General features: G+C 45.0%; 1 protein-coding gene across 3 annotated transcripts in view; it reads right to left on the bottom strand.

The window, feature by feature from the left end:
• LOC144504205 (cadherin-6-like) overlaps window positions 1-14,510 on the bottom strand; it is a 172,725-nt gene that overhangs the window by 109,833 nt on the left and 48,382 nt on the right. For all 3 annotated transcript variants that reach the window (XM_078229316.1, XM_078229318.1, XM_078229317.1), the window contains exon 2: window positions 9,697-9,991. In XM_078229316.1, the coding sequence (XP_078085442.1) occupies window positions 9,697-9,991 (295 nt within the window). The remainder of the gene's footprint in view (window positions 1-9,696; window positions 9,992-14,510) is intronic.

Consider the following 14,510-nt stretch of genomic DNA (forward strand, 5'->3'; position numbering starts at 1 on the left):
CATGGCCAATACACCTAATCAGCACGTCTTTTGGATTTTCCGGCCCTTCCTGTTGGGGAGATCTTCCGGCACCGCCAAAGGTGAACCCACCCCCCCACCCCCCATGGCAGGAAAGGTGAACCGTTCAAGACACCATTGACATCGGCAGGGCTGAAAGATCCTAATGCAGAGCCGCCTCTGCTGCTGTAAGACGGGTTGCAGTGGGACTGGAAAGTGCCGCCCTTTGTGTCTGACTTCACAGAAGAAAATATATTTTTTCAAAACTCCCAGAAAACCTGGAGAACCAAGGCAGCCGGCATGAGTAACTGAGAGAGAACGTGGTAGTAAAAATAAAATGTAGTATTGAAGAAATTAATGGGTCTGAAAGTTGATAGATCCCCTGGATCTATATCCCAGAGTGTTGAAAACAGTGGCTGTAGAGATACTGGATACATTAGTGGGCATCTTCCAAAATTCTATTGATTCTGGAAAGGTTCCTGCAGGTCGGAAGGTAATTAATGTAACCCATTGTTTCAGCAAGATGTGAGAGACAAAACAGGGAACTACAGAGCTGGTGGCCTGACATCAGTAGTCGGGAAAATGTGAGAATCTATTATGAAGGATTTGATCCCTGGACAATAAGAAAACAAGGTTGGGCAGGGTCTGAGTGGGTTTATGAAAGGGATATCATGTTTGATAAGCCTGTTGGTGTTTTTGAGGATGTAACTAGCAGAACAGGTGAGGGAGAAACCAATGAATGTGGTGTACTTCAGAAGGCTTTTGATGAGATCCCACACTCGAGGTTAGTAAACAAAATTAGAGTGCACGGGATTAGGGGTAAAATACTGGCATGGATTAAGAATTGGTTAACAGACAGGAAACAGAGAGTAGGAATAAATGGGCCACTCTCAGGATGTCAGGCTGTGACCAATGGGGGTACCACAAGGATCAGTGCTTGGGCCCAAAAGAGAAAACGCTGGAAAATCTCAGCAGGTCTGGCAGCATCTGTAAGGAGAGAAACGAGCTGATGTTTCGAGTCCAGATGTCCCTTTGTCAAAGCTAAAAAGCACAGAAAGTGGGAGATATTTATACTGCCGAGTGAGGGAATGAAAGATGAGTCATAGCCACAGAAACCAGGGGAAAAGACTGCTAATAACTGTCCACAGAGAGATTAAAGGGTGTGAATGGCCAAACAGCAGAGAAGCTAAAATGAAGATGTTTGGGGGAGTTGGGGGGGGGGGGGGGGGGGGGGGGGGTTGGGGGGGGGGGGGTTGGTGGGGGAGGGGGGGTTTGGGGGGGGAAGGGGCGGGGACTGGGCCTTGTGATTGGGGACTCCACAATTAAGGGGACAGATAGGAGGGTCGGAACTAAAGGTAGGGACTCAGGGTTGGTGTGTTGCCTACCAGGGGCTGGGGTCCGGGATGTGTCTGACAGGGTATTCAGGACTCTTAGGGGGGAGGGAGATAAACCACAAGTTATTGTACATGTGGGGACACACGACATAGGGAGGATAGGGGAAGGGGATATTAGGCAGGGATTTATGGAGTTGGGGTGGAAACTAAAGGCCAAGACTGACAGAGTGGTTATTTCTGGACTCTTGCCTGTACCACGGGATAGTTTAGAGAGGAATAGGGAGAGGGAAGGTTTGAATTCATGGCTGAGGGGATGGTGCAGGAGGGAGGGGTTCAGGTACTTAAGCAATTGGGGCTCGTACTGGGGAAGGTGTGACCTCTATGAGAAGGATGGTCTACACCTTAATCAGAAGGGGACCAATATCCTGGGGGGTAAATTTGCTAAGGCCATGCAGGGAGGTTTAAACTGATTCGGGGGGGGGGAGGGATCCTGAGTAGTGGGGCTGAAAGTGAGGGATGCATGGATGGGGACTGCAATGCACGGCATTGCAGAGGTGGGGTGGAGCAGGGTTTGAAATGTGTATACTTCAATGCCAGGAGTATTCGCAATAAAGTGGGTGAACTTGCAGCGTGGATCAGTACCTGGGACTTCGATGTTGTGGCTATTTCAGAGACATGGATAGAGCAGGGGCAGGAATGGATGCTGCAGGTCCCGGGGTTCAAATGTTTTAGTCGAAGTAGGGAAGGAGGTAGAAGAGGGGGAGGGGTAGCATTATTGGTCAGAGATTGTATCACAGTGTCAGAGAGGAGGTTTGATGAGGACTTATCTGTTGAGGTAGTATGGGCGGAGATTAGAAATAGGAGAGGAGAGGTCACCCTGTTGGGAGTCTTTTATAGACCTCCTAAAAGTTCTAGAGAGGTTGAGGAAAGGATTGCGGAGTCAATCCTGCTTAGGAGTGAAAGTAATAGGGCAATTGTTATGGGGGATTTTAACTTGACTAATATTGACTGGAATTGTTATAGCTCTAGCTCGTTAGAGGGGTCAGTTTTTGTTCAAAGCGTGCAGGAAGGTTTTTTGACTCAGTATGTAGACAGGCCAACTAGAGGTGAGGCTATATTGGATCTGGTGCTGGGAAATGAGCCAGACCAGGTGCTAGACTTGGAAGTTGGTGTGCATTTTGGTGATAGTGACCACAATTCGGTTACGTTCACCTTAGTGATGGAAAGGGATAGGCATGAACCTCGGGCCAGTGGTTTTAGCTGGGGGAAGGGTAATTATGAGGCTATTAGGAGAGAATTAGGAAACATAGGTTGGACTAGGAGATTACAGGGACTGGGAACGTCCGACATGTGGAGTTTTTTCAAGGAGCAGCTACTGCGAGTCTGTGATAGGTATGTCCCTGTCAGGCAAGGAGGAATTGGTAGGGCTAGGGAACCGTGGTGCACCAAAAAAGTTTCTTTGTTGGTTAAAAAGAAAAAGGAGGCTTATGTTCGGATGAGACGTGAGCACTCGGGTAGTGCACTAGAAAGCTTTAGATTGGCTAAGAGGGAGTTGAAGAGCGAGCTTAGAAGGGCTAAAAGGGGACATGAGAAGACTTTGGCGGATAGGGTTAAAGAGAATCCTAAGGCGTTCTATAGGTATGTCAAGAACAGAAGGTTGGTTAGGGCAAGTTTAGGGCCAGTTATAGATGGCAGAGGGAAGTTATGTGTGGAACCGGAGGAGATTGGTGAAGCATTGAACCAATATTTCTCTTCGGTGTTCACGCAAGGGGACATGAATATAGCTGAGGAGGACACTGGGTTGCAGGGGAGTAGAATAGACAGTATTACAGTTGATAAGGAGGATGTGCAGGATATTCTGGAGGGTCTGAAAATAGATAAATCCCCTGGTCCGGATGGGATTTATCCAAGGATTCTCTGGGAGGCAAGAGAAGTGATTGCAGAGCCTCTGGCTCTGATCTTCAGGTCGTCGTTGGCCTCTGGTATAGTACCAGAAGATTGGAGGTTAGCGAATGTTGTCCCATTGTTTAAGAAGGGGAACAGAGACTTCCCCGGGAATTATAGACCGGTGAGTCTCACTTCTGTTGTCGGCAAGATGTTGGAAAAAATTATAAGGGATAGGATTTATAATTATTTGGAGAGTAATGGATTGATAGGTGATAGTCAGCATGGTTTTGTGGCAGGTAGGTCGTGCCTTACTAACCTTATTGAGTTTTTTGAGAAAGTGACCAAGGAGGTGGATGGGGGCAAGGCAGTGGACGTGGTATATATGGATTTTAGTAAGGCGTTTGATAAGGTTCACCATGGTAGGCTTCTGCAGAAAATGCAGATGTATGGGATTGGGGGTGATCTAGGAAATTGGATCAGGAATTGGCTAGCGGATAGGAAACAGAGGGTGGTGGTTGATAGTAAATATTCATCATGGAGTGCGGTTACAAGTGGTGTACCTCAGGGATCTGTTTTGGGGCCACTGCTGTTTGTAATATTTATTAATGATCTGGATGAGGGTATAGTTGGGTGGATTAGCAAATTTGCTGATGACACCAAAGTCGGTGGTGTGGTAGACAGTGAGGAAGGGTGTCGTAGTTTGCAGGAAGACTTAGACAGGTTGCAAAGTTGGGCCGAGAGGTGGCGGATGGAGTTTAATGCGGAGAAGTGTGAGGTAATTCACTTTGGTAGGAATAACAGATGTGTTGAGTATAGGGCTAACGGGAGGACTTTGAATAGTGTGGAGGAGCAGAGGGATCTAGGTGTATGTGTGCATAGATCCCTGAAAGTTGGGAATCAAGTAGATAAGGTTGTTAAGAAGGCATATGGTGTCTTGGCGTTTATTGGTAGGGGGATTGAATTTAGGAGTCGTAGCGTTATGTTGCAACTGTACACAACTCTGGTGCGGCCGCACTTGGAGTACTGTGTGCAGTTCTGGTCCCCACATTACAGGAAGGATGTGGAGGCTTTGGAGAGGGTGCAGAGGAGGTTTACCAGGATGTTGCCTGGTATGGAGGGGAGATCCTATGAGGAGAGGCTGAGGGATTTGGGATTGTTTTCGCTGGAAAGGCGGCGGCTAAGAGGGGATCTTATTGAAACATATAAGATGATTAGAGGTTTAGATAGGGTGGATAGTGATAGCCTTTTTCCTCTGATGGAGAAATCCAGCACGAGGGGGCATGGCTTTAAATTGAGGGGGGGTAGTTATAGAACCGATGTCAGGGGTAGGTTCTTTACCCAGAGGGTGGTGAGGGATTGGAATGCCCTGCCAGCATCAGTAGTAAATGCGCCTAGTTTGGGGGCGTTTAAGAGATCCGTAGATAGGTTCATGGACGAAAAGAAATTGGTTTAGGTTGGAGGGTCACAGTTTTTTTTTTTAACTGGTCGGTGCAACATCGTGGGCCGAAGGGCCTGTTCTGCGCTGTAATGTTCTATGTTCTATGTTCTATGAATGGATGGGACAGAGGTAAGATTTAGAAAAGGAGACAAAAAGCAGGAGAAAAGGTAAGTGAAGGGGGATAAAGTAGCGGGAAAGAATGGGGGGGGGGGGAGAAAAATGAAGAAAGACGATAAAGAAATAAAAGGTAGGGAACAGTCAAAAAATAAAATAAAATAAAATGAAAACACAGGGGACGAGGTGGGGTAGAGCAAACCATCTGAAGTTGTTGAATTCGATGTTGAGACCGGAAGGCTGCAAAGTGCCTAGCTGGAAGATGAGATGCTGTTCCTCCAGTTTGCGTTGAGCTTGCTTTGGCCCAACTATTCACAATCTCTCGCAATGATTTGGATGTCGGAACCAAATGTGATATATCCAAGTTTGTGAATGATACAAACTGAGGTGAGAATGTGAGTTGTGAGATGAATGCATAGAGGCTTCAAGGGGATTTCGACAGCCAAGTGAGTGCACAAGAACCTGGCAGAAGGAATACAACGTAGAAAAATGTGAGTTATCCACTTTGACAGGAAAAACAGAAGTACGGAGAATTTCTTAAATGCCGAGAGAGGCTAAGCATTGATGTCCAAAGAGCATCCTTATTCACAAGTCACTGAAAGCTAAGATGCAGGTGCAGCAAGCAATTAGGAAGTCAGATAGTATATTGAACTTTATTGCAAGTGGATCTAAGTCTTGCTGAAAAGATGCCTCAGTCTTGTGAGAGCACAGCTGAAGTATTTTGTACGGTTTTAGTCTCTATCTAAGGAAGGATATATTTGTCATAGAGGGAGTACAAGCAAGGTTCACCCGACTGATGCCTGGGATGGTGGGATTGTCCTATGAGGAGAGAATGAGGAGGCTGGGTCAGTATTCTTTATAGTTTAGAAGAATGAGAGGAAATCTCATGGAAACATACACATTCCTTACAGGGCTGGACAGGGTAGATGCAGGGAGGATCTTTCCTCTGGCTGGGGGATCCAGAACCAAGGGACACAGTGTCAGAATCAGAGGCAGGCCTTTTGGGACTGAGATGAGGAGGGATTTCTTCACTCAAGAGGGTGGCGAATCTTTAGATTTCTCTGGCCCAGAGGGCAGCAAGGTCCTGAGTCTATTCAAGACAGGAATCAATAGATTTCTAGATGTTGAGGGGTATGGGAATAGTGGAGGCGAATACCATCGAGGTAGAAGATCAGTTATGATCTAGTTGAATGGTGCAGCAGGCTTGAGGGGCTGAATGGCCTTTCCTCGTGACTATTTCCAATATTTTATCTTTGAATCTGATAGCATCATTGGATTATAGATGGAAATGTATATTTATCCACTCTGTTTTCCACTGGCATCTCCTGACCTCACATTTTCTTTTCCTGAGATTAAATGGCTCAAAGTTAGTAGTTAGACTGATATTGAGTTAACCCGTGACAAAAGATCATCGATCCAAATCATTAACCCAGCTTTCTCTCTCCACAGAAGCTGTCTGACTTGCTGAGAATTTCCAGCAATTTCTGCTTTGATTTAGTAAAGTTAATCTTGGATCTGGCAGAGGCACAATGAGGTGAATGGACTTCCTTCCATGCTGATAGATCCTATGATGAAGGCAGACCATGGGTTGGTTTCCTAAAAGGAAGCACTCACTAATCTGTCACCAAGGGGTAGGTGCTGAGGGCAGTTCAGCAGCTTACGCAGGCACCAGGAAGGGAAACTGGGGGATGAGTCACTCTGGGTGCACTGCCAACCATCCACGACCTCTTGGCTGAGGAACGCTGTACAAATTATAAATAATCACTGAAATATTAATAGTGGAAATATTTTGGAAACTTTCCAGTAACGTCATAAAGTAACAATACGGGAAGTCGCTGCAGCAACTTGCCAAGGCTCCTTTGACAGCATGTTCCAAATCCACAACCTCTACCACATAGAAGGACAAGAGCAGCAGACACATGGGAACATCACTCCAAGTTACTCACCATCCAATTTACAATCTTCAGAATTATCTTCTTCATGAAATCCATCACTTATGCCCATCTACCTTCTCAATCTCCCCGTATTTTTCGGTATTTTACCGACTCCTTCAAAATCCTTACTCAACAATTCCACTTTTCCATTCTCCCCCAATCTGGCCCTATTTCCAATTTGCCTCTTCAAATCAAACTGAACTCTTCTACCATGTCTCCCACGTTTAAATCTTTGCATTCTGCCTTTGGCATTGTCTGTGGTACAAAGATCATTCTTGTACAAGTCACCAAACTGTCCAACCTCGGCTATGGTTAGTTGTCTTTCCACCTAGTTTCAATGCCTCTGTTTACCTCCCCACCTTCATGGTGGATTCTGTGGCTCCCCCCTTATTCCTTCATAGAATTGATTTCCCATCCCTAATTGCCCTTTCTGAGGACAGTTAAGTGCCATCCACATTGCTGTGGGTCTGGAGTCACATCGAGGTCAGACTAAGGATGGCAGGCTTCCTTCCCTAAAGGACATCAGTGAATCAGATGGGTTTTTATGACAATCAATGATAGTTTCATGGTTATCATTACTGGGCCAGCTTCATATTCCATATTTATTAATTAAATTTAAATTTCACCAGCTGCTATGGTGGGATTTGAACCCATGGCCAAGAGCAATAACCTAGGCCTCTAGATTACTAGTCCAGTGGCATTGCTATGAAGCCACTGGATAACTGGCAATTAAATCACAGGCCTGGAATTCCACAATGGCCTCATTTCACCATTTTTAGCACCTTTAGCGCCTCTTCTTTTCTGATGCTAGTTTATGGTTTGTTCCCTGCTCTCTCCATTCCAGTACTGGAGGCTGCCCCTTCAATTCACACACTCCTGTTGCCTGGAATTCTCCAACAAAACCACTTCAATTCACAACCTCTTTACCTGCCTTTCCTCTTCCTCTGTTCCTCACATGCCGAGCAAAGAGCTCTTAGGCATTGCTTTTCACTTAGGATCATAGAATCATAGAATCCTACAGTGCAGAAGGAGGCCATTTGGCCCATCGAGTCTGCACTGACCACAATCTCACCCGGGCCCTATTCCCAAATGCAAGTGGCATTTTTTCTTGCTAAATGTAAAGACTCCTGAGTTAATAAGAAAACTATCAGAACATAGGAAATAGGAGAAGGAGTAGGCCATTCAGCCCCTTCAGTCCACTCCAATCCCATGGCCACTCTACCTCAACACTACTTTGTTGCTCTATACCCATATCCCTCGATTTCCTTAATGTCTATCGTTCTCAGTCTTGAATATCCTCAACACCAGCTTCCTTAGTCCCCTGGAGTAGAGAATTGTGAAGGCCCATAACCTTCTGAGTGAAGAAATTCTTCCTTATCTCAGTTCTAAATGGCTCATCACTTATCCTGAGGCAGTGCCCCTTAGTTGCAAACTCTCCAGCCACAGGGAAACAGCTTCTCAGTATCTACTTTGTCAAGTCCTCCAAGAATGTCATTCATTTCAATGAGATCACATCTCATTCTTCCAAACATCATTGAATATAAACCCATTCAGCCCAATGCAATATCAATTACATTTTCTCAGAGCTCACGCATATGATGTGCGCACCAAGTTATTAAATCCTGATGCTTTTTTTGGGGTCTATCAGCAAAAATACCAGCAAAGATTTTCAAACGTAAGGCCTTTTGTAGGCAGCTGATTGGTTTTTTTTCACAATCCGCTCTTAGTTCATTGTTAAAGATCACTTGAGCCTATTTTAAAGAGGAGCAGGGGAATCATTCTCTTTGTCCTGGCCAGTATTTACCCCTCAATCAACACCATTACACAGATTATCTGGTCATTGTCCAGTTGTTGCTTATGGGGGGGCTTGCTGTTCACAAATTGGCTCTCATATTTCCTACATTAAAGTACTTCACTGGTTGCAGAGCGCTTTGGCTCAGGCTGAGGTTGTGAACGGTGCTGTGTGAATGCAAGCAGGCGGCACGGTGGCACAGTGGTTAGCACTGCTGCCTCACAGCGCCAGGGACCCGGGTTCAATTCCAGCCTTAGATGACTACCTGTGTGGAATTTGCATGCTCCCCCCTCGTGTTTGCATAGGTTTCCTCTGGGCACTCCAGTTTCCTCCACACTCCAAAGAGGTACGAGTTAGGTTCATTGGCCATGCTAAATTTCCCCTTAGTGTCAGGCGGTTAACAGGGTAAATATTTGGGGTTATGGGAATAGGGCCTGGGTGGGATTGTTGTCAGTGCAGGCTCGATGAGCCGAATGGCCTCCTTCTGCACTGTCGGGATTCTAATTTTTTAATGTGAAATGCATTTGGAAACCTTTAATGCAGTGGCAGTGGCTAAATATTGATCACAAATTGCTACTGAACGAAAGAAACTGATATGGATCAGAACATCTTAATAAGCCAGTGGTGGGGTGGCACGGTGGCACAGTGGTGAGCACTGCTGCCTCACAATGCCAAGGACCCGGGTTTGATTCCCGGTTTGGGTCACTGTCTATGTGGAGTTTGCACATTCTCCTCGTGTCTGCATGGACTTCCTCCGAGTGCTCCAGTTTCCTCCCACAGTCCAAAAGACGTATAGATTAGGTACATTGGCCGTGCTAAATTCTCCCTCAGTGTACCCGAACAGGCGCCCGGAGTGTGGCGACTGGGGGATTTTCACAGTAACTTCATTGTGGTGTTAATGTAAGCCGACTTGTGACACTAATAAAGAAAGGATGTTATTTTGAGATGAGATTAATTTATTAAGACCAACTGCAGGGGGTTTTACTGCATCCCATATTATACCAGACCTGGGAATGGTTGGTGATAATAATGGATATCATTGGAACATTGTTAGCATTGATAGCTCTTACATTGAGGAGTAAAATGACTTCACTATAATAAAAACTGGGATAAGCTTAAAACATCACAAGCAGCAAAATTCTATTTTGATTGGGATTATTTTTTCAATACTTGTGGTTTCATTTTATTTGTTCAACTTACCGACGGCGGACATTTCCGGAACCGTGGCCATATATGTTTCCTTTGAAAACTTTGGCTCATTGTCGTTAATATCATGGATCTTGATAATAAACTCAGATTCTGGTTCCACCGGCCTGCCAGTCCTCCTTTCAATGGCTTGGGCACGCAACGTATAAAAAGATTTTTCCTCCCGGTCCATTTTCTTTAAGGCGTGAATGTCCCCAGTGTTCTCGTCAATAGTAAACACCGTGCCAGCCCCATCACCCGACAAAATGTACTTCAGAGTGCCGTCGCCCTTATCGACATCAGAGTGAAGCTGGAAAAGGGAAGAGAGAGAGAGTAGGAGGGTTACCAGTCTCGTAAGTTCAAAATGCATCTATCCTGCCAGCTAAGCAGGGAAGAACTCAGCAGGTGACAAAAACGGTACGCCATTCAGTTCTGAAGAAAGATTACCTCAACCTGAATCATTTTTCTCCACAGATTCTGTAATGACTTCAATCAGGCCATTGAGGTTGGCCTATTGGGGTATGAACTCCCTGGTTAAGGATCCAATTGATGGACCAATCAGGGAGTCTTTGCCTTGTACTTAACCGGGCGTGTCAGTTCCTCTGATACCCCTAGAGGTAGACTGCTAACTACCAGCACTCTGCGTACTGCTGTTAGAGTTTGTAAATAAAGGGATTTTGGTGAAGGGATTTCTGCCTCTGCAGACTTATTACAGATTCTGCCTGACCTATTGACCATTTCCAGTATTTTATATCATACACCAAAACTCTTTTACAAAGGATTAGAAAGTATACAGCACAGTAACAGGTCATTCAGCGCAATAGGGCAGGCGATGGCCGAGTGGTATTATCGCGAGACTATTGATCCAGAAACTCAGCTAATGTTCTGGGGACCCGGGTTCGAATCCCACCATGGCAGATGGTGGAATTTGAATTCAATAAAAACTATCTGAAATTAAGAATCTACTGATGACCATGAAACCATTGTCGATTGTCAGAAAAACCCACCTGGTTCACTAATGTCCTTTAGGGAAGGAAATCTGCCATCCTTACCTGGTCTGGCCTACATGTGACTCCAGATCCACAGCAATGTGGTTGACTCTCAACTGACCTCTGAGCAAGGGCAACTGGAGATGGGCAATGAATGCTGACCAACCAGCAACACCCATGTCCCAAGAATGAATATAAAAAATATAGGTCCATGCTGGTATTGATGCCATATGAGTCTCTTCCCATCGCTCTTTATCTAACCCCATCAGCTTATTCTTCCACGGATGATGGAACTCTCTTCCTTGTCCAATCCATGATATTTTCCCATTTCTGAGCTATGCTCAAATCACTCTGACCTCACTTCTCAACAGCCACGCTAAACCCTCATGTTCGACCTCGCAAATATGTTCCACTCTGGAAATTGAATCACGCTTGTGTAAGTGACCCCAAGCCCTTTAGAGGTCATGGTGTGAATGTGACATGTACATGTTCCTCCCTGGTGTGAACAGCTTAAAGAGAATAGCAGGCATACCGAGAGCAAAGTAACCACGAGGCTCTCTTTGTGAATGAAACACACTGGAGCCACTTGGAATATTTTCAGGGAAATTATCACTGTCCATTACCTTCAGGAAGTAGCTGTGTAATTTATGGGGGAAAAAAAGTGAAATTAGATACGCTATTAGAGAGAACATCAGAAAAAAGTGAAAACAGGTCCATTTTTCGACTCATTTCTGCATCATTATGAGCACTTAAGCCATTTGAGACCAGAAGTTTCAGATGCTGCCTAAGACTTAATGAGTTTCTATCTCTTCTCCATTCCATCAGTTAATATTCAGAGCCGAGCGTTATTGAGAACACCACTCCTTAAAAGGAATAATCTGACTCAGTACATCCATTTAACTTCATTAAATCTAATAAAGAATTGAGTATTTATCTGACAATTCCACTTCTTCAAAATGTCATATCTCTTGATGGATCAGGCTTTTAAAACACTACTGGAGCTCGTTCCATCTAAAGAGCGGAATTAACTTGGATTGTTTCTGTCCGGCCTCACCATCCATCAGACTTCAGGGGATCTGAAGTTTGTAAAAGAAAAGAGTGTGTCAGATGCTGTTCATTAAAAGCTGTCTTTGCTTACTCAGCCATCATTTCTACATTGTGAACAAATTGAAAATTAGCTTGTAGGAATGCTGGTTGTCTTAATTTCCACTTGGAACCAACAATGCTTTTTTTATACTCGATCGTGGGACATGGGCATCGCAGGCTGGCCAGCATTTATTGTTCATCCCTAGTTTTTCATTTGATTTGATTTATTATTGTCACATGTATTGGGGTATAGTGAAAAGTATTGTTTCTTGTGTGCCATACAGACAAAGCATACCGTTCATAGAGTACATAGGGGAGAAGAAAAGGAGGGTGCAGAATGTAGTGTTACAGTCATAGTTAGGGTGTAGAGAAACTTAATATAAGGTCGGTCCATCCAATGGCAGCAGGGAAGACGCTGTTCTTGAGTCGGTTGGTACGTGACCTCAGACTTTTATCTTTTTTCCAATGGAAGAAGGTGGAAGAGAGAATGTCTGGGGTCCTTGATTATGCTGGCTGCTTTTCCGAGGCAGCAAGAAGTGTAGATGGAATCAATGGGGGCTGGATTGCATGATGGACTGGGCTACATTCACAACCCTTTGTAGTTTATTGCGTACATGGACAGAGCAGGAACCATACCAAGCTATGATACAACCAGCAAGGATGCTTTCTATGATGCATCTGTAAAAGTTGGTGAGAGTTGTAGCAGACATGCCAAATTTCCTTAGCCTCCTGAGAAAGTAGAGGCGTTGGTGGGCTTTTGTTAACTGTAGCATTGGCGTGGAAGGACCAGGATAGGTCGCTGGTGATCTGAACACCTAGTTGCCCTTGAGAAGGTGGTGGCTTTCTTGAATCGCTGCAGTCCACATGATGTGAATTGACCCACAATGCCGTTAGGGAGGAAACTCCAGGATTTTGACTCAGCGACTGCGAAGGAATAGTGATATATTTCCAAGTCAGGATGTTGAGTGGCTTGGAGGGGAACTTGCAGGTGATGATGCTCCCATGTATCTACTACCCTTGTCCCTCTAGATGGAAGTGGTTGTGGGTTTGGAAGGTGATGGATGTACTATGCACACAAGAACATTAAACCAATTGCACCAAATGCACAGAACAAAACGGAAGTTATATACGGTACCGGAGAAGCCAGCTGACTGCGGCTGAGCACTGCTTGAGTTATTGGCAGAACCCATTTCACACAAAGTTGCAATGCAGATGCCTCAGTAGCACCATTTCTCAGACTGAACCAGAGGGATACATTTGTCTTCATTCCTTTTTCCATTGGTTATTAATCAAGAATAATTGAGATGCATTTCATAACAGCAGCACTAAATAAATTGCACAAATACATCATCAAGTGCTGAGTGAGTCATGGTGCGTAAGAGGAAAAGAGTTTTTAAAAAATCACAGCCATAGAATAAAAATAAATCAACTTGAAAAGTACTGGTGCAATATGAAGGTAGAGATTTGAAAAGGCAAAAGTCTACTTTATTTATTAGTGCCACAAGTAGGCTTACGTTAACACTGCAATGAAGTTACTGTGAAAATCTCCTAGTAGCCACACGCTGGCGCCTGTTCGGGGACACTGAGGGAGAATTTAGCACGGCCAATGCACCTAACCAGCATGTCTTTCAGACTGTGGGAGGAAACTGGAGCACCCGGAGGAAACACACGCAGACACAGGGAGAACGTGCAGACTCTGCACAGACAGTGACCCAAGCCGGGAATCAAATCCGGGTCCCTGGCGCTGTGAGGCAGCAGTGCTAACAACTGTGCCACCGTGCCGCCCCAAAAAAAGCACAGTAAGTAGTCTCACAACACCAGGTTAAAGTCCAGCAGGTTTATTTGGTAGCATGACCTGATGAAGGGGCAACGCCCCGAAAGCTCATGCTACCAAATAAACCGGTTGGTCTTTAACCTGGTGTTGTGAGACTACTTACTGTGCCTACACCAGTCCAATGTCAACAACTCCACATCATGGCTACCAAAAAAAGCAAGGAGGAGAGTTTACATGGAATGGTGAGGTGGAAAGCAACCACAAGCAGAATTATACTGAAGGAGGTAAACAGATCCAAAATATATGAATAGTGGCAAAGCATCGCATGAATCCTATAATGTGCTTGGGTTAAAGTGACACATTCGATTTAAAGTCAGGATGAAAGAGTAACTATTCATCCAGGAAACCTGGTTTGTTGGTGAATTAATGTGCTGTCACCAGAGAGGCAGCGAGCAAATGCAGACAGTGATGTTGTAAAATGGTCACGTAATTCCCTGAAGGGATGGGAAGGGGGGGGGGGGAAGGGAAATCAGAAAAGTCATCCCTTATTGTGCTAACTCACCTTCCTGTCGCAGGACAGACTACCAGCACACACGCCATTCATCAGCTTTCAAATCGAGAACAAATATCTTTAAGACTAAAGACGGAAAATGCTGGAAACACTCAGGTCTGACAGCATCATCGGGAGAGGGAAACAGAGTTGAGGATTCAAGTTAAAAGCAAATTACTCCGGATGCTGGAATCTGAAACAAAAACAGAAAATGCTGGAAAATCTCAGCAGGTCTGACAGCATCTGTGGAGAGAGAATAGGGCCAACGTTTCGAGTCTGGACATGAAACGTCAGCACTATTCTCTCTCCACAGATGCTGTCAGCTGAGATTTTGGGTCATCCAGACTCAAAATATTATCTCTATTCTCTCGCCACAGATGCAGTCATACCTGCTGAGATTTTCCAGCATTTTCTATTCATGTGATGGTTC

Source organism: Mustelus asterias, chromosome 2 (assembly GCF_964213995.1).
Source record: "Mustelus asterias chromosome 2, sMusAst1.hap1.1, whole genome shotgun sequence".
Lineage (NCBI taxonomy): Eukaryota > Metazoa > Chordata > Chondrichthyes > Carcharhiniformes > Triakidae > Mustelus > Mustelus asterias.